This window comes from Colletotrichum truncatum, assembly GCF_014235925.2.
Source record: "Colletotrichum truncatum strain CMES1059 chromosome Unknown Contig_0005, whole genome shotgun sequence".
NCBI lineage: Eukaryota > Fungi > Ascomycota > Sordariomycetes > Glomerellales > Glomerellaceae > Colletotrichum > Colletotrichum truncatum.
This window is the reverse complement of record NW_027222402.1, coordinates 981,273-1,001,555: the sequence shown is the minus strand read 5'-3', so window position 1 is coordinate 1,001,555 and position 20,283 is coordinate 981,273. Positions and strand designations below refer to the sequence as shown.

At 52.3% G+C, this 20,283-nt stretch overlaps 4 protein-coding genes across 4 annotated transcripts; 3 read left to right on the top strand and 1 right to left on the bottom strand.

The window, feature by feature from the left end:
* Window positions 1–2,064: 2,064 nt before the first annotated feature.
* CTRU02_208298 (annexin) lies at window positions 2,065–3,529 on the top strand (the record flags this gene model as incomplete). The annotated part of the gene is made up of 2 exons (XM_070205066.1): window positions 2,065–2,098; window positions 2,151–3,529. 2 exons carry the CDS (start codon window positions 2,065–2,067, stop codon window positions 3,527–3,529), a joined length of 1,413 nt encoding a protein of 470 aa, XP_070061141.1.
* Window positions 3,530–4,914: 1,385 nt separating this feature from the next.
* Window positions 4,915–6,896, top strand: CTRU02_208297 (uncharacterized protein; the record flags this gene model as incomplete). The annotated part of the gene is made up of 2 exons (XM_070205065.1): window positions 4,915–5,100; window positions 5,178–6,896. 2 exons carry the CDS (start codon window positions 4,915–4,917, stop codon window positions 6,894–6,896), a joined length of 1,905 nt encoding a protein of 634 aa, XP_070061140.1.
* Window positions 6,897–10,686: 3,790 nt separating this feature from the next.
* CTRU02_208296 (uncharacterized protein) lies at window positions 10,687–14,013 on the top strand (the record flags this gene model as incomplete). Its single annotated transcript, XM_070205064.1, has 3 exons — window positions 10,687–11,231; window positions 11,754–12,011; window positions 12,168–14,013. The coding sequence occupies 3 exons, from the start codon at window positions 10,687–10,689 to the stop codon at window positions 14,011–14,013; spliced, it is 2,649 nt and encodes an 882-aa protein (XP_070061139.1).
* A 4,531-nt stretch (window positions 14,014–18,544) lies between these two features.
* CTRU02_208295 (NADP-dependent alcohol dehydrogenase) lies at window positions 18,545–19,772 on the bottom strand (the record flags this gene model as incomplete). Its single annotated transcript, XM_036725768.1, has 3 exons — window positions 18,545–18,797; window positions 18,857–19,505; window positions 19,586–19,772. 3 exons carry the CDS (start codon window positions 19,770–19,772, stop codon window positions 18,545–18,547), a joined length of 1,089 nt encoding a protein of 362 aa, XP_036582482.1.
* Window positions 19,773–20,283: the final 511 nt, after the last annotated feature.

Genomic DNA, 20,283 nt, shown 5'->3' with positions numbered 1-20,283 from the left:
AGGACGGGAACAGACAGGCAGAACACGGACTGTGGATGCAGATGCAGATCGATCACGGTGGAGGACCTGGAAAACTGGAGTAGCAGATGGCATAAGAAGCAAACAAGGGAGTGGGAGCCATTGTAGTTTTACTGCGGTTGCACTAGCAAACGCAGATGGCTGGTCGGATATCAGGGGAAAAAGCTGGTGATGGAAATGGTGGTGGTTGGGAGCTCCAACTGCTAGTACATGTTGTTCCAAGGAGGTTTGGAGTGATCCAGGGGTGGTGGTGTAGAATCTAAAAGGCTTACTGGTTGGTCAGGGGCATGTTTTTGGGGGGGGCCTGTTTGGCGGGGGTGACCAGTGAAAGCACATGGCCAGGCTAGGATACTACGTAGTAAAAGGTGGGAAAGCGCCAGGTACAGGAGGGGCAGAAAACAGATTAGCGCTGGCTGGCTGGAAGTGGCCGGTCTTTTTTACTTGCTGGATCGGTTGGACCCCCCAAGACCCCCTAAGGCTGGGTGCAGATTGGCCAATGAGAGGCCAAGAAATGGGCCATCCACCAGCCACCACATTCTTCGTCACTGTTGAGTCTCGGCTGAAGAGGGCTTCCAGACCTTGGAAGAAGGCGGGTCGATGGCCCCTGATCTAAGAGAGGACTTGAATATAAAAAATAAAATAAAAAGAGGCGAATTTTACAGTCGAGAAATAGAACGACGAGTGATTGGTGACGTTGGATGCATTTGAGCTGGAGGCATACCAAGTGAGTCTGGCCTGATTATTACAGAGAATACATACTCCGTATTATCTGGTGCTATGCTGAAGGAAGAGCACCTAAGTCGGCTGATGACATAATGACTTGATTATATAATACCAAACGGTCAGGCCGATGGTTCAACTCGGCAATCATCCAGTCAGATAGCAGATACCGACTGAGTAATAGTGGCGGTGCGCCCCATAGCTCGTTCATCATAACGTGACTCTGCACCGCCACTTTCAGGCTGGAGCTAGCCCCTGCACTGCATTCCAATTTCCACTATTTCCGAGGCAAATCTCTTGTGTTTATTTCCGCTAATGTCTGGCAGGTGCAGGTTCAGGTTCCGCCCTTCCTGCATCAAAGACGTGCATGTGCAGCTATGGAGCTCTGACCAAGCTTGTGTCAAAACTCATATACGCATCCTTCTTCCTTACACTACGCATTTCGAGTATCCGTGTCCGTATTCACAAAATACAAATCTCTCAAACTCTGGCGCGCATCATCGGTCATAACGAATCGCTCTCCAGATATCCTCAACCCGTCTCCATACCCGCCAAATTGCGTTAGCAAATCATAATACATCGCATCCCACCATGACCGCGACACAAATCTGGCTGTGTGCAGCATCTCCCCGCCAGGTTACGCATCTCTGTGGCGCATCAGCAGCCTGACAGGGTTCGTGGCGCGAGCAATAACGACGTTTTGGGACATCTGTGGAGCAGCTCATGGCGCCTAGAGCTTTGTCTTTCCATGACGTTACCCTTTTGTAGGGTCTTTTCACCAGTTTTCCAGGCGCGTGCCCACTAAGCCACCACTGCCCGCCCAGACGGCTCATCATCAGCCCGATGATACTGCCTGGCCGAAGCTTACCTACCGCCATTATGGACCAGCTCCTTCAGTGTGTCCTCATCCTCATGAGACATCCCTACTCGTTGCGGTCGGACCAGCAGGCGGAGCCGGAGGAGTAAACAATATGGTACCGCGCTTGCACTTGTCGCCCAACTCTCCCCCCAACACGCAATTATTCGCCCTCACAGCCACGCCGCCGAGACCTTCCGCCCATCCACTTGTATCCCGCAGACGGACATTCCGCGTCTTTTTATTTAAATAAGCTGCCTAGTCTCTCCCAAGACTTGTCCGAGCCGTTTTCCGACTCCTTTCGCATCTCATCCTCTGCATAAAACTGCCCACAACAACAGCACCTGGTGCCCCGCAGTCATCGCTACCCCGCTTCCGTGACGCAACTCTCAGCTCCCAAGCTGCCGTTTTTCCCGATATTGCTATTCCACATCGTGTGAACTCTCGGCGTGTCGCATTCAAGAATACTCATGTCATATCCAGGCCATCAGGGCTACGGCGCTCGTAAGTCGCATTCCCCTGTCTGTTGTCTCCAGTAATCTCCTAACCAAACCAGAGCCGCATGGCCAGGGCTACGGCCAATACCCTCCTCCTCCTCAAGGAGGCTACGGAGGCTCGCCTTACCCGCCACAGGGCGGCCAGTATCCTCCTCCCGGTCAATACCCGCCGCCGCAGCAAGGTGGCTACTATCAACAGCCGCTGCCCGGCCAGTATCCTCCCCAGGGAGGTCAATATCCTCCTCAAGGTCCGCCCCCGGGCCAGTATCCTCCGCCCGGCGGATACCCACCTCAAGGCGGATACGGCGCGCCTCCGCCAATTCCGCCCTCTCCCTACGGCGGACACTCGCCCGCCCCCGGAGCTTATGGCGCGCCCCCCGGTCCCCCTCCCCAGCAGTATGGCGCACCTCCTCCCCAACACTACGGACCTCCCACGCCCCCATCTCTGGGCTACGGCCCGCCACAGATTATCCAGTGGGATGGTGCACCCGATGCCGCGACCGCCCGTAGTGCGATGAAGGGTCTCGGCACCGACGAGAAGACGCTCATCCGCTGTCTCGCCACCAAAGACCCACTTCAGATTGAGACGATCAAGGCGGCTTACAACAGAAACTTCAAGCGTGATTTAGAGCAGGACATCAAGAAGGAGACGAGCGGCTGGTTCGGACAGGGAATGGTCTCTGTCGCGCGTGGCCCCCTCCGTTCCGATATTTACAATCTGTTTGACGCCATGGACGGGCTCGGCACGAAGGAGAGCGTGCTCAACGACGTCCTTCTCGGACGATCCAACGCCGATCTACAGGCTATCAAGAGCGCATACCAGCAGACATTCAAGCGCCGTCTGGAAGACGATGTCAAGGGCGATCTCAGCCTGAAGACGGAGAGGCATTTCCTCATCGTTCTCGGCGCCAACAGAGCCGAGGATTCAGCGCCGGTAATTCCCCAGCAGATCGACAACGATGTCATGGAGTTATACAAGGCTACAGAGGGCAAGGTCGGCACAGACGAAATGCTCGTCTGCAGTATTCTTAGCACTCGCAATGACAACCAGATCCGCGCTATTAATCAGGCATACGAGCAAAAGTTCAGGAGGAGACTGGAGGACGTTATCAAGAAGGTAAGCAAGATCCGCCATCCCCATACCAGCACGTATGGCCAGCTGATACTAACTAGCCACAGGAATTCTCGGGTCACATGGAAGATGCTCTTCTGTTCCAACTTCGCAACGCCGTTGACAAGTACATGCATGCTGCCAAGCTCCTCGAGGACTCTATGGCTGGCCTCGGCACCAAGGACCACCTACTTGTCACCCGCGTCATCCGCTACCACTGGGACAAGAACTTCCTCGCCAACGTTAAGGGCGCATACCAGGCCAAGTACAACCGCAGCCTGGCGAGCCGGATTAAGGGCGAGACGAGCCGTGACTACCAGAGGTTGATGCTGGCGTGTATTGGCGAGCAAATCTGAGTGTTTAATGCGCAAGGACTGGTTACGGAATGGAGAATACCCCGGGATAGGATGGACGACGTCTCATGGCAGGGCTGGGACACGTTTGGATGGGATAAAAGAGCGGGCCAGGGAGGCCGTTTTGACGAATGAGCTCACGACTCACAAGACACTTGGGTATAGCCAGTGCGTTTACCAATAGTTTCTTTATTATAATGATATTCCTAGGCTTTGTCCACTATTAACTCTTTCTTTATGAAACTGCACGTGCACAATTCTAGGGTTAATAAAGCATTTGACTAATGTAATATATTTGTAGGGTGAATAATTTCATGAGCGTTTCTCTCATCATTTTACATGCAAAACTTGAAAAAATTAAGTAAAGTGGTTGAAAATACTCACTGCTCAAGCTGCCCCATTCAGTGGATGAGAAAGTCAGAGTCGCCTTTCCATTGGGTGCATTTCCGGCCTGCCGCAGACACACTGACACACAAAGACCCACAAAGCACCACTAGAGCCAATAGACTCAAGGCTTGCGCTATAAATGCTTTTGCCTTTGAGCCTAAGGCTATAATTATAACTTAATTTGTAAGGCTTCTTATAGCAGACCCGCTATTTTCTTATAATTACTGACTAGCGTGGCAGATTTTACTTTGTTACTTAAGAAGTAACCCCCTTGCCCTTCGTCCTTGGGACCCCTTTTGGTGGCGCATTCCTTATCGACAACGCGCCCACTTAACGCGGCGAGCTTGTCACCATAGCGAACAAAGGTACATCGCGAAATCGAACAACGTTGAGAATCGCGTCTATCCTGCCTGTTGACGCGTCAAATCGTGTGAAGCTGGTTGAGGTATCAGTCAGAATAGCTCGTTGCAACGGTTCCCTGCAACGAGGTTTGGCTCGTTTGCTCCTTCCTGGAATCAACGTCACAGGCAGTCACGTGGCTACCCTCAGACTCGCACTTCACTAACTTCATCAACGGCAAAAGATCACATCTCACCTCGGAGAGGCCGGGTACTACTGTCCCGTTCAGCTTGAGCAATGGCACAGAATATTCAGCTTCCGCCGTTTCGTCCGGCTCATCCTTCTCAACAGCAGTTCCACTCTTTTGACCCCAGAAATGCTGCATCGCAAGGTCCTGCAAATCACTTGAACACAGCAGGACATCCCTATGGAGAGTCTCGACCGCTGCCGCCTTTACAAAATCACTCACACTCAAAACATTCAGGTGCCACGCTGCCGTCCATGTCTAAGCAAGCTCCCATTCCTCGGCCGGTAGTACCGGGGCAGCCAGTCAACCATGAACATGCACCGGCCGAAAACCTTCCGGCTGTTGCCTCCGACATCGTATCAGCAAACCGGTCATCCGGATCACCTATGGAAGGTACGAACGGGACTTCTGGAGGCAAATCTGAGGACTCTGCCCAGTCCCGTAGGTTTGCGGATGACTATACCAAAGTCTGCGCGCTCATCAATGAGAGCGACCCTGATGCGATCAGACGCGCTATCCGAGACAACTTTGAGAAATGTCTTTTGGGTTCTCAGTATCACATGATATTCATGGTCCGTATTTGATCCTCCTTCGACGATCGGTCCCTTGCCTTGATCCCACTCTAGACTGATTGCTAACTGTCGGACAGCTGACCATTGGTCTGCATAGAGCAGACGAAGGTGTCTTGCAAAGACTGGTCCGGGATTTCGGCCAACGGCTAGTGTCTATAGGCAAGCGGGAACTTATCGACTGGATGAACCAAGCCGACTTGGACGAAATGGCGGAGAGGATTCTCGCCAAGGCCAGTAATGCCTTCCTCGACAAGGCACTGGTTACCCGCCTGCAAACGATCGAAGCTCGGCGCCTCGTTAACGCCCTGGCCCGGGCAGAACGGCTAGGATACGATACTGATGACATCGTCGAGAGCGACGAGTATGTCATCCCTACGGCTCCTGGCAGCGCCTCAGCAACGCCCCCAATTCCTTCTACGCATTTTGTGACGGCGACAGCGCATCAACAAGCCGCGCCTCATTCTCATCCTTCACCTTCTGTATCAGGACAGGTCGGAGACCTCCAGAACCCCCAATGTACCTTTTGTCACCGCATCTTCGGGGCGGCATCTGCATGGGGCCATGTATGTTCTTCTTCCCTTCTCCGAGACTCATTTCTTGCCCAAGACATGTTTGCTAACTCTTCGCAGCACTTGAAGCAGAAGGTCTGCTTAAAGCCGCCTGCTACGATTGGCAACAGCGAACAGATCCTTGCTTGCCCTCATTGTGGACAGTCTTTTGGGGGTGTGGCTGGCATACAATACCACATGCTGAGCAAGGTCTGTGGTGACTTTGGCGAAATCACCAAGGAGATGGTCGCGGCTGTCAAGCCGATGCCCAGGACAGCCTGGAGGGCTGGCTCGGTAAACGAGCTTAATCGCCCAACCAAGCGTTCCGCGCCCGATAGCACTCCCGTATATATCTCCTCTAGCAACAATAGCCCCGCTCCTCGCGAGATGCCATCTTCGATGCTGCAAACGCCCAAGGCTGTTCCGTCAAGCATGAACACTGCAAGAAGCGAAGATCTTCCCCTTGGCACTCCACGACCCAAAGATATGAGCCACCTTACTGCACACCAAATCGAGTCTTTGATGGGAGACCTCCGAAGAGCAGAGGAGGACTTCAAGGCAAAGATTGATAAAGCGCAGGCAAGTGGCGAAAGCGAGGATAAAATTGCAAAGAGGCTCACGAGCCTGCGCAACTCTTATGCATGCAAACAGAGCACTATCCGCAAGAAGTACGGCATCAAGCTGCGGGAGCGACGTGGCCGGGCCGAGATGGATGCGGAGCGTGAGCGAATGGGCTACGGCGCCGTTGCCCGTCAGGAAACCCAGGGATCTGAGGACAAGCATGCCGACAAACGCGCCCGTGTCAACGATGCTGGAGACGCAACCACCACCAAGACGCAAGGCACGCCACTCAAGCAGGTTGCTGTTGCTGATATCGGTAGCGGCTTGACGGGATCGAATGCAACTGCCGCTACAGAAGATCCTACAGCAAGCACGTCACAGGCTCCACGGGCGTCGCAAGACGAGACTTCTCGCCGGCCCTCGTCCTCTTACCAACAGGGAAACCATCGCGTGGAGATACACGTGCCTAGCCCAACAAAGAGGAGGTTTGTTTCGGCGGCTGCGGACGGCACGCCGATATCGAATTTGCCGCCGTCGAAGTCGCCGCCCAAGGTGTCGTCGGGTGGGACCATGACGGCCGATGAGTTGTTGCGACAAATAAGGGGCGGTAATACCGATTCGTCAGAGTCCGACTCGGATTCGGACTCGAGCTCCGATGACGACGGGGACGGCAAAGGTCAAGAATAGAACTCTGATTCGGCCTTGGACTCGGATCCGGAGTCGAAGACGGCTGAAGACGACTAGGGGCGTGACAATTTATCATCATCATGGCGTTTCATTTCATATGTTTACGGATACCGTGGACTGGAGTTTTTTTTTTTTTTTCACAGCATGGGTTTACTGGGGGTTGGCGTTTTGGGCCGTGGGCTACGGGATACCCGTTTCTTTCTCAATTTAGAGGGGTACATTTCCATCAGGAGAGCATTAGATCAGTTTCCTCCAGCATTGCATTTGTTTTTCTTTTTCTTTCCTTTCTTCCCCCAGGCACGTCCATGACGGCCTGCAAGTTGGTCGATAGCTTAGACAGACGAATTGAAGGGCGCCATGCGCCATGCACATCACGTATGATCGTCGGCGGTGCATTGCATGACGGGTGCATGAGTTTCCGAGTTGTCATTCCGAGACGGAGGTCCATTGTCCGAAATAACGGGGGGTCATGTATGTATGCATGCTGCTCCCGTGGACACATCAACTGAGGGACGGAATATGTCGACGCGTACGATGCAGAGGGTTATATTATTATTATCATTATTATTTGTAAACTGAGTGCAAATCATCCTTCTTACGGTGTCAAAATGGACGGAAGTTGACGCAGACTGGGCGCGGGAGGACGAGATCCCAGTGTCTAGTTTGGCGGTGCGATCAGACTTGTAAGTGGTTTCAGCGTCAGTTGGCTCTTACTGGGCGCTGCTCTTGGGGGGCGGGGGGGGAACTATATAGTAGACAGAAAGGTGCCAATTTGGTATATATGTATGTATATATATATATATAGGCAGGTGACAGTGGCGCATGGCGCGAACAGACAGGACGAGAGACTAAGGTGAAGGTGAAGGTGATTATCTCAGTGTACGAGGCATGACGGCCGGTGAGAGGGAATGGTTTGAAAATGTGTGAGTTGGGTGTAGACGGAGAGAAGATGGTGACCACAGCACAGCAGTTCACAATTTCAATGGCGATCCCCCGCAGTATTTACTCCTCGTCGCTGAAGGGGAGAACCTGGCCGGGAGAATTTGAGATGAGCGGAGGTCGGATCCTGTCAAGTTTGTCCTGGGAGGGGGTGGGCTTGAAGTGATGCCTGCAGAGGAAGCCCCTGACGGATGGTGAGCCGTGCGACGGTGAGGTTGTCCATAAGACACGTTCCCTGAGATGAAGGCCGTCAGGTCGAAAGGTTAAAAAGGGGTCCAAGAGCTAGAGCAAGAGAGTACGGAGTACGTACATGGTAGCCTGTTGGTGTAAGTAGGCGGGCCAGAAAGAAAGTGTATTGAAAAGAAAGGGAAGGAAAAAAAAAAAAAAAATGGCGCTGAAGGGGGCATTCAATGTGAAACGCAGGAACGGTCCCTGATTATTTACGGCGATTGGCGGCGGTTGCTTTGGGGGCGGTCGGTCGGCGTCGGCGTGGGGGAAGGGTGTTCTTGGATTGATGAACAGGGGGATGGACTTTAATTAGTGGGTGCGACGCTGGAGTTTGAGAAACGGTGAAACTTGTTCCTGTGAAGCTTCACTCATTCGTTCCCTCCATAGCCAGTGAATCGCGCAAGTAACGGATTTTCTATATTTTCATAATCTAAAGATGGACATGGGGTCATCTCACAAAGTATTAAACGCAGCCGTTATCGTTCGTTGAAAGGGAAACAAACGTCAAGCCGCATCTTATTCTTCAGTGATGTGGAATTGGCTAAGGGGGTGAGTGAGATGAGGGCTAAATCGACTGGATGAGAGCGTAAGCGCAAAATACTCTCCACCCCCCTAGCATCGTGCCGCCGGCGCGGCGTACCCAATGAAGCGGCGGTGGAGCGGCGTCACGTCCGGCAGGACGGGAGATTTGCGATGGTTACCATGGCTCTGCGGTGCGCGGTCTGGGCGCCGTTGCTGGTTCATCTCTCTCGCATTCTCTTAGCTGAGCTGTGATTGTGACTGCTGCTACTCTGTGATGTACTACCGATGGGTACGGTCCAGGATTGGATTGGAAGTTTCGTCCTCTCTTGTTCTGTTTCCCTCTGTCGCTTTCGGGGAATACTGGATGCCAAGATGAACGAGGGGGCCATCTGTGAGCAGTCGAGGCCTGTCAAGCGAGGCGCCGCCGTCGTCTGATGCTGAGACTCGCCTCTCGTTTTCTCTCTCTTCCTCTCTGGGGGCGGCAGCGGCGGCGGACGGACCCTTTTTTCCACCCTCGTGCGGCGGCAGTCTGGTGTCTCGCTCGGTTGTACAAATGTCTGGCATCAGTTGCAGCTGCTGCGACAGCTCATGTAGGTGTAAAGGTTGAGCTAGCCAGTTAATGCATAGCTAGGTGGGAGTTTGGAGTAGCTTGACGCAGTGGCAGCGGTCGAACGAACGAATCCCTCCCCCTCACTTTCAAACTAACCTGCCGGCGGTAAATGTGTTGATCGGTGGATATTGCATGTTAATAAGTCTATGGTGTTTGCCGTGCAGTCTGAGCTCCCGGGTTTTGTTTCTTTTTTGTCTTTTTCCCCTTTCTACTTTCTTTCGTCCTTCTCGTCGAGTCGTACGTCGTCGTCCATCCTTTTTTGTTCTGTCTTACCTGACATTTTCCATCGAGGAGCAAGTCCTCTTCGTTCTCGTTCCTTTTGTTCTTCTGTGTTTGCGGTCTACATTTGACCGAGTAATCTCATAGCCAGCCAGCCTGAGCTTCAAACATCTCTCATCTCCATCTCACGCCTATCATCTCCAAGCACGAAACAAGCGACACGTGACGTTTTCTACAACCGAGAACCAGGACGCGTCCAGTCTCTTCCCATTGTCAATATAGAGCCAGTCTCATATTGTGTCTTGTTAGCACCCTTGTATCGAAAGCACCCGTAACCCTGCCTCTAGCGAATTCGAACACGGCCAGGACGGCGAGAGGGCACTTATTGGCGTCCTCGAGTAATACCATACTTAAAACTACAACTCTTGCAGGGCTGGAAAACCAAGGGTCTCCCCATACTCGAAAGACTCAAGACCCATTGAAGAAGACGCCAGAATTTGACAGCGTCGAAACGAGCCCCGGACAAAGGAGCCAGAGCAATTCATGCGAGCGGAGTCAGCAGCCGAGCCAGACACCCCCAAAAAAAAACCACAGCGATTAAGCATATCCAGGCAGATCCTCCCCGGGAGCAGATCCGAAACATCAGGCCGGAGGCGTAAAAGCGTGACGGGGCAGGTCAACTGTCAGAGGAGAAGACGGGACGAGCAGACGACGGGCTGTCATTCGATTGCGGTGCCGTGGCCCGGGTGTCCAACTTGTCAGAGCAACAGCTGAGGGGAAGATTTGGTATTTAAGCACCAGTCATCCGGCTCGCGTGGTTGTTTGGAGAGGTCTCGGAAGCTTTAAAGTGAGGTTTTACCCTCATTCTCGAGTCTTTCGCGGTCACCACCTAGAGGAAAAAGTGAAGGGATTGTGAGAGCGTGTGAGCGTGTGTCACTTCGCATTCACAGCACATTTCACACCCTGGTCAATTACATCGTAATAGAGGGGTCACACTGCTCATCACCAGCTCATCCATCACCTCATACTACGAATCGCAACAGACAAGCAAACCCCCTGGAAGCCAACGAAATTAAGAGGTGGTTTTAGCGAAGCGACCCGAACAAATCGTCTGCGTGATCGACCCCTCGCTAAACAGCCCAAATGTGGGACCGATACCCAGCGAGGCCAGTGGCCGTTGGCGCTACTGGCCCAGGTCGTAGTGGAGGCTCGGCGACGACGGGAGCGGGGCAAACCGCTATAACGGGCCTGCAATTAGTAGAAGGAGCTACGATGGGTCCGGGGCAGGATAAGAACAGCAGCAGTGGCAGCAGCAGCAACCACCATAATAACCACGGTACGCGGCGGTCGCCTCAAAAGAAGTTGACGCCGCCTCCACAGCTCCACGAGAGAGTTTTCCTCAAAGGCCAACCGCCGCTTCAACCGCGTTTGCAGTCGTTGGGAGTTAATTCGACCTTAATTTCAACATCCCAGAAACAGCAACAACAGCAACAACAGCAACGCGACCAACAGCATCCCCAACAGCTTCGATTGCATCTGCGAGGCGGCCCGGCACAGGCTGAAAGTCAGCAACACCACCACCAACAGCAGCAGTCGACGAGAGGAGCATCTGCGAGGAATTTCCCCTACACCAACTCTAGCCGCGATCCGGCTCTCAGCTCGACGAGTACTTTGCACCACCAGAATTACTGGCCTGACGATTTCCGTAACCCCCGCGGCGGGCTCGGTATCGACCATAATCTTCCATCGCCGAAATCAACCAAGAACGAGGTTAAACGCGGCGTTGTTAAACGGTCGAACGTTGTTCCTTCTGAAGAGTAAGTTGTTTATGTGTTTGTGACTCTGAGGAGACTTGAGAGGAAGAAATGGGCGAGAGAAAGAAAGAAAGAGAAAAGGCGATGATGAGAAGAAACGACAACCTGGCAAAACCATGCGGCGACGAATGACAACACACAAAAGCAAGGAAGGGGCAACGAACACTCTCACTCCTGCCGTTGGGCATGAATGGTTACTTCTTGCTGGTTTGCACCTTCCTGCAAAAGCTTCCCCCCTTCTGGGTGGGATCAAGCTCAAGCTCAAGCTTAAACTATAACTGCTGCCTTCACAACACCAAACCAACCCATTTCAACGCCATCGTCGCTTTCTGCTCCGTCGCCGACTCGAGATTCAAAAGAATCATTCCTGCCCAACCCTTCGATGGCTACGGCTACATCATCGTCGCGCCTTCTTCTCATTTATCTTGACTTTTCTCGAAACCTCGACCTCATCTCCTCCTCTTCTTTCTCTGCCAACCTACAATCTCTTCAAGCAGCCGTAGCTAACAATCCTCCTTCTCGCAGCGCCTTCGACCATCTCCTCCCCCCTCCAAGTCTTGCCCGCATAGACAACGACAGCAACGCCTCTCACGATACTGGCGGTAACTGGCGCCCTGCTTCCTCCATCTACTCGTTTAACCACGACACCTACTCCTCCCCCGTTTCTCCAGTCTCCCCGGTTTCCCCCAACTTCGCCAACGTGGCTTCCCGAAATACTTACAGCTCCGCCGTGGCGGATATCTCTCCTCCGAGCTCTCCAGATTTGGACACTCGTCGAGATGGGTAAGCCAACCTTGCCGACACACAGACCTGAATCTCTTGACTTGGGCTTCGTTTTTCCCCCACGTGGTTGTGGTGTTGTCTACTCTTTTTTTTTTTCCCCCTTCTTGGATAGTGAATCAGTGTCGGACCAGGGCTGACCATGTGTCTCTTCTCCAGGAACCCCACGCAGGGCCGCAATGTCTCGCCCATAGAGGAATCTCCAAATCTCTCACAGCTCAGTCTTGAAAATCAGCACTCGAGCCACCAAGAAGATACGCCACCTCACGCGAGAAGCAATATCCCAATGATGCGTCGTGAGCGCAGGAAAAACCAGGATGCTGCAGCAGCTCACACGCTCCGGGAAACAAAGTCCCAGCAACGCCTACGCATTCAGCAGGAGACGAGGTGGGATGACATGACAGGCGAACCCACGTCACTTAACACGGGCCGTGCGGGCCAGGTCAAACCACAAGAATACGCCCAGGGACTCGGTCATTCCCAGCCCTTTGGCAAGTCGCCCGCGGCCCTGAAGGCCATGCAGAATGCACCACAAGCACAGCAGAATTTTGGTGACCGTCTGCGCAGGTTACGGCCCGTCGGTGGAAGTCCCAAGCAGCAGAATCAAGGCCAGGACTCTGCCACTGCACCGGACGCTATAGATGAGCGTCCGCCTTGGCGTGGCGCCAGCGGACGATCTGCAATAGTCAACCCAGTCCGTGACACGGCCCCTAAAGAGCCTCTCAGCATACCTCGGAGGAGCAGCAGGCGCATCGCTGTTGGGCCGCGGCTGCCCATCGCCGGCATTTCTTCACCATTGTCCCCTGTCAGCCCGTCCGAATCTGAAACGTCGCCGCGAGCCAAGGCACCCACCATCAGAACTGTGCTCAACGCTCCCCGCCAACTGATCGCTTCACCTTCTCCCTCCCCCTCTCCTTCGCCCTCTCCCACTCCCACTCCCACCGTCGCTCGTACTCCTCCCCCCGCTCAGTCCTCCTATCCCAGCCCACCAAACTCGGGTGCCAGTGCTGGTGTGCAATCGCCCGTATATGCGACGCCCGAATCCACTGACGCTGCGTCTGTCACGACCCGACAGCCTGCATCCCTGCCGGGCTTGCCCGCTGCCCCTAATGCAAATCTCGGCCGCGATAAGCCCATTCGGCGCAAACCTCCTCCTGCCAACTCGAAAGCCCTCCACGCCCCTCAGCCATCCTACTCTTCGAGCGTTTACTCTCAAGCTACAGCTCACGGCAACGAACAGTCGCAACCTCGAACTTTCAACCCGCAGGGTGAAGATCTCAGTGCCAACGACCCCTGGGTCCAGCCAGCGTCTCGCTTTAGCGTCACTACCTACGCCACATCCGCTCCTGACACCCCTCGCGAATCGACAGAGACTGAGCGCCCACCAGTTCCCGCGCTCCCAACGCCGCCTAAGAAGGACGGTGTGATGAATCGAAAGCGTCCTCCTGTCCTTGGTCACACAAGTCCTGCAGTCAACGCCAACGAGCCCTTTGTCATTTCCATGTCCTCGCCGTACCTGACGAGCACTTTCGCCAAAGAGACTTCCCCGACGACACAAGCACGAGCGGAACTTCCCAGCCAGAAGCAGCTGACGCCCAGAGCCAGCACACCTAGTATGTTCAGCTCTACGTCCAGCCGCCCAGACTCTGTCTGGTCCACCAGCAAAGCCCTGCCGCCGCCACCGACCGAGACCTCCATGGCCAATGATCGCGTTGGCTACCTGAATGCGCGCCTCGAGTCGCTTGGCAATCGCCGGATCAACATCAACCAGGCCATCAAGCAGATGACGGAACTCATGCCCACCGACAGCATTCTTGCCAGTGAGGCTGTCCTCCGAAAGCGCGAGGCCGAAAAGCGCAAGGTTGAAGCGCTCAAAACCGAGCTTGCAGAGGTGCAACGTGAAGAGTACGAGATTGGCCTCAAGCTTCATCGCGCATACAAGAGATTGGACCGTAACGCAGAGTACGAGCCCACGACGTTGTGGGTGAGGAGGGTTACTGGCTGATCCAGCCCGAAATTATGCGTGTTCTGCCGGCAGTGAGATAGTTTGGGGTCCGGTCCACATAATGGCAGTTCGGACGGAGGAGACCCGTTGTGGTTCGGGATGCGAAAACAGAGACGGAGGCGTTTCAGAGGAGTTTACGCTGGTGAAGGCCAGCCTTTTTTTTTTTCGTTTGAGCCCGGAGTTTATGGCCCCTGCCCTTGGCTTTCATTTTCGCGGAGGTTGAATTGAACAATGGAGGTGAATGGGGGTTGCTTGGTGCCCTTTCCTTCTGGAGGGGTTGTTTCTATTCCTGTTGTGTTTGATACCTATTCTCTTTATTGTAACTCTTATTGAAAACCTGTAGAACAGAATTCTAGAAGATGTGTGGTCCCTCAGACTTTGTCCAATTGGTTGCGTATTGTTGTGAAACCGTGACATTCGGATGCGTTTTCCGCACAAGCCGTGAAGAATATTCCGGGGTCCAGCGGTTTTAAAGTTGTTGTTTCCATATGTTGAGGATAGCCGGTCCTGGTTCCAGAGCGTCAAGGTTGGAGGTGATGGGAGTCGTGGTAGGACTAAGACGAAGCGCAGACTCATATTTGTGCTTGAGCTGGACTTGTTGAATAGGGATTTTGAACAAAGTCGTACTGGCCGGTGAGACTTCCATATTTTTACAAGGATGGAATGATTGGCCTGTAAGCAGCTTACGGCGTTACAAAAGCGTTTGTGCAGTATACTCAATAGCTATCTCAACTGGCTGGATACAAGACTTCGGATCATAGTTGCAACGTGACTTCACAGTCCTTAAGGTAGGCACACAACAGACTTCTACCAACTAGATCACTACACAGAACCCTCGGTGAAGACCGCCTTGCCTCTCTGTACTCCACGGCTTGGGCAACCTGCCGTTATCTCTTGCTTTCTTCCTAATCTCCATCATCCCATCGCTCATTTGGCATCGAGGTTATGTTCTTCCTAGACGGCGGCAAATCTGACACGTACCGCTAGGTAAGGGGTTGTTAACAGTTGGTAAGAAGGTGGCACCATGGCATCTGAGGTTACAGCCGCTCTTACAAATCATCATGTCGCACTTAATGAAGATCGAGCTAATAGGGTTTATATCCGACAACGAAACGGACTCTTCCGAGTATGCTAGGGTGCCGGGTAGTAACGGACTAGCGGTCCGTAGCGAGACTAGCGACGGAACACGGACGACTGAGATGCTTGTCAGAGGGGCTTGAAATATTCCATCTAATGTGGTTGAATGACTTGTTCTGTTCTTCGTGAATGTCGTTGTCAGTTTTATTTGAGTTGTGACTTCATCGAATGCGAAGAGCACAGTTTATGATGTCATTGCCTCAGTAACCAGTGTCTCCCTGAAAAGAAATCTTTTATGAGACATTGTGATACGTCTTTTCAAGGTGAGAACTGCTGGATAACATTGAATGCCCTTCTGTTTGTAGGTTCAAGTTTCAAGAATGCAGTGTTTTTCAAACACGAGTAGATTTCGTGGATTCAATTTGCCCCTATCTAACTCTATACTTACTAATGACACTCAGTGTCTGGCATCTGTAGGTGGAGGGCAAGCGGCACTATTGGGCAAAACATTCGTCGCGCCTGATCCATCAAAGTAGCAGGTGCCCAAATCGTTCTGGCAAGGAGAATCCGGACCCGGGCAACACCATCCATAAGACTTCCAGTCAAAATTCTGTATCAACTGATTAGCCTTTCAGTCAAGTGATGGGAAATGATAGTGACTCACGTAGCAGGGAACAGGAGGTGCGGCACTGCTTGTAGGGACAGCAGTTTCGGTAACCTCGGTTGTTTCCACGATGGTTGTCGGCTCAGCAGTAATAATAATCATAGGTGAGGAGGTGGTGTCTACTGCAGCGGCTGTGCTTGATGGTTCTTGGCTGGAAGAAGGAGTAACTGATGTTGATGGAGCGCTGGATGGAGCATTCGGGGGTGTACTTGATGGGACATTTGAGCTGGTTGTCGTCGTGTCATCAGCTCCGCCAGCTCCTCCACCGGCTCCTCCTCCACCCACAGGAGGGACGATGGGTACACCGCCAACAACCGGCACAGCGATAGGGATAACAGGGACATACTGATTTCCGTTGGCGTCAGTTGTTGGCGGTGCTGTGGAATATGTCGTTGAGTACGAAACTCCCGATGAAAATGTCATCGAAAAGCTTTCAGATGCGACGGAGGTCTGAGTAAACCTGCTTAAGGTTTTGGTGCTGCTCCGTGTCTGTTCTGTATGTGAAGGAACTGAACTTGTAACGGAACCTGAAAGCGTGTTGCTCGATGAAGGCTGTAACGAACTGCTTGCCGAGGGAGTTGCTGAGCTACTTGGTAGCGAAGAACTTGCCGTTGATGAAGACCGTGATGAAGAAAATGCGCTGGAACTGAAAGTAGAACTGTGGCGGGTTGAGGATGCGATGCTCGATGTGGGCTGTGAAGATGAAGTTTGCGAACTAGTGGACCCGGACGATGACCTTGTACTGGTATTTGAAGATGTGACGCGACTAGTTGAGGACTTGCTTGAGGTCCGTCTCTTGGTTGATGTCCTCGAACTCGTGGATGTTGAGGTCGATGTTCTAGTCTTGTTCCGGTGGCTCGTCGTGTTGGTGAGTACATACGTAGTGAAAGTGGTGGGTAGTCCCGTGGTGTTCAAAATTGGTGGTGGAGTAATTACAGGCGTCACAGATTCAATTTGCTGCCGCTTTATTATCTTCTCATAGCCCAGTGTAGAGTGCTTCTGTGTCTTGGCCTTCTGAGGGTGGTGGTGTCTCGCAGCGTGACCGTCATGGCGAGCCCCATGGGTTACTCCTATGGCCAAAATGAGGGAGGCCAAAAGGGTTGATGGTTGCATCTTGATAAAATGATGGTGAGTTTGAGTAAACGAGCGACAAATTCACGAATGAAAGAAAGGCTAAGGTCATTGTCTTGACAAGACGAGCCAAAGCACACAGACTCTATGACCTCTTTTGTAAGGAGCAACATCTTGAAGGCAGCGCTACCAAGAGGTCCACAAGCAAGAGTTCCAAGTGATCAAGTGTGGATTCGATATCTCCCTGTATAGCAAGACCCATCGTTCTATCTAGATGCAACGTTCGACGACGATAACACGATGTTTAGGTGCTTGAAGGTAGGCCAGAACAGCGGAAACAACGGCAACAGCAATACCTAAGCCGGATCGCCGGAGCGAGACAAACGAGGGTTAAATGATAAACAACATGCTATAGCGCTTATCTTAAACAGAAAAACAAATTGGCAAACTGCGTATACTCTATTTTATTGGTTGTTAGCCCTAAGTAGGGCTGGTGGAACTGTGCTGTCCCCTTTCCGCTGAATGAGACAGTTCGTAGGGCTGAGGCTCGAGTCAGATGTTGGTGCTATTGAAACCTCAGTTATAGTTGGCTGTTTAAATATATATTGCTGTCTCCGCCTCCCCTGTGTGACAGAAATCTGACCAGGGTAAAATCCATCGAAGGAACTCCCTATCAATATGCACTCTAATGCACAGCATTATTTTGGAGTGATCGGATCGCTCGGGCTAAGCATAGGGCTATAGGGCTGGTAAAAGGTACGACACAAATTTTGGAAGTATCTTTATCATATGTACACTGGCATGGAAAGGCTTTGATTAAGGTGGAACTTTCGAGTTCGTCCAATAAGAGACATTGGAGAACTCAAGTCAAAGTATTGCTGCTTAGGTCTATTAAATACGTGGAGAAGAAGAGCGATGACTGTCAGCTGCCACCTATAATAGTGAAAGCATTCAGTAGCCATAGAACGTGAATGGTGGAAAGCCTATGAGCAAGGCAGCGTCTTCTGGTAAGTTATATGAGCAACTCTCCACAAGAATATCGTACACTTACCCGTGCCTTCTAATAGCTTTGGCGAGCTTGATTTGATAGCGCCTAGGCCTCAAATGTGGGGATGATGTGTAACTTATTGACTGCCAGACTGACGAGGTTGAATAAGCCATCAAATCGACTACTTTCGATGACTGTTAGAATAAGAATTCTCCAGCAGCTAAAGCACCCAGTAGATCTGCATCGCGACATGACCTTTTCGGCTTGTCGGTTCATTGTGTGAACAAATCAAACGCTTGGGTCAGAGCCTCAGAGACCACACTATGCGTCCACTTTTTCACAGATGATAATGAGAGGATCTCATAGCACCAGAAGAAATGGTGGATTTGTTTTTGACAAGCAGACGATTCTCAGACGAGGTAAACATCTGATTGTTCAGTTACTAAGACTAACACTCCTCTCACCAGCACATGCTCCTGTTCACTGCCTGTACGTGTTGACTTTACAAGCAATTCGCAACTCTCGTTGTCCGCGCCAATGGAAATGGGTGATTCTGCCACACCCGGAAATCAACAGATATTAAACAGCACTTCGCTTCTGCTTAGCGTCCTATTTTGCGCATCACACAAAGCTGCATTGCTTGCCTCGACAAAGTATGACACATCATTCGTTACTATACTACTACTACATTCATCTACATCGTTAATATCGCTTCCTCTGGTATCAAACCCTTACAATGACGCATGCTTCTCATTCACCAATACATATCTGTACCGAGCCTTGCCGGCCTCCATATCAACAATTGCCTGGTTGGCATCCTTGAGGGGGCGCTTCTGCACCCAAGGCTTAACCTTCTTCTCAACAGCGAGATCCAGCATCTCTTTGATGTCAGAAGGCGAACCAATACCGCTGCCTCCGACCTTGATGCCGTTGGCAAGGAGGGTAAAGGCGTTGATGGGGGGCAGGTTGCCACCATCAGGAGCACTAGCATGTACTGTTAGTTTTGGGCGATTCTAATTCAACGACACACTCAGCAAACTTACCCGACTTGAATGAAGGTACCGGAGACCTTGAGGAGCTGCAGGTACTGCTGAAGAGGCATCTTGTCGCTGGAAACGGTAGAAATAATCAAGTCGATCGTGCGGGCGTTGCTCTTGGCCCAGTCAGCGTCATCGTCAGTGGCGATGTAGGCATCAGCGCCAAGCTTCAGGACCTCGTCCTTTTTCGAAGCCTTTCTTGAGATGCCGATGACCTTGTCTGCGCCCAATGCCTTGGCGAAAAGGACGCCAAAATGGCCGAGACCGCCAACGCCGACAATACCAACTGTCTTGCCGGGTCCGCAGCCGTTGTTCTTGAGAGGGGAGAAGACGGTGATTCCACCGCACATCATGGGCGCCGCTTCTTCCGAAGGCAGGCCCTCGGGGATCTTGAGGACGAAGTGGGCATTGGTCCGGTTGTAGTCGGCGTAGCCACCGTACGACTTTCCTTCACCGTCAGGGTAAACGGAGCCGTAAGTGCCTACATTGGCACGAGCGCAGTAGTTCTCGCGACCGGTAGAGCACTCGGGGCAGTCAGATTGCAAACAGCTACGGGCCTGGGCGCCGACACCGACGCGGTCGCCAACTGAGATGTGCTTGACGTTCTTGCCAACGCGAACTGCCTTTCCGACAATTTCGTGGCCGACGCAGCAGGCTGTTGACAAGTAGAGTTAGCCGCGAAAGCTCACGGACGGTCCAAGCTGATGGAGGGGTAAAACATGAGGGAAAACTCACGGTAAGGGGTCTCTCCCCAACCCGAACGCAGAGTGTGAAGATCTGAGCCGCAGATGCCGCAGTGAGTGATCTGGATGTCGACGTCGTCCTCTGTCCACTTCTTGGGCTCGAAGGCACCCCATTCCATCTTTCCATTAACGCTGTCGGGGCTGTGGCCCAGCCATCCTTCGAACTTGATATCGGCCATGGTGTTAATGTTGGTATAATTGACTGACTCGTAGAATAGAGGCGTGGTAAAGTACACAAGAGCTGGACGTGTGTAAGATATTGATGCTCAATTGCAATGGGCCAGGAAAAAGAAGGTGAGGTAATTGGTTCATTATATATGAAATTTAAGAGCTCCGTTTTGTCCTCACTCAGACTGTACTCGATGTCAATGACGGCATCCACACGGGATACACGGATTCCGCGAGCTAGGGCCCCAATTTTTGTTCGTCATGGCATCAAGAACGCAAAGGGACCGGAGTTAGGGTCTGGCAAGCTGGAGTTAAGTTAGCACTAAGCCACTTCGATTCAGTTCCCAGCATTCCGGGCCTATTACCGGAGTATTTTTTTTTTTTTTTCAGCGCAAGGGGCCGCTGTCAATGCTATGAACTGGGTCCGTCCTTGACTCTTGCGGATTAGAAAGTGCCTAGATTTGTTCATACAGCTAGATTCGCAGCACATCTAAAGGTTGCTGTGCCAGGAGGGAAACCCTC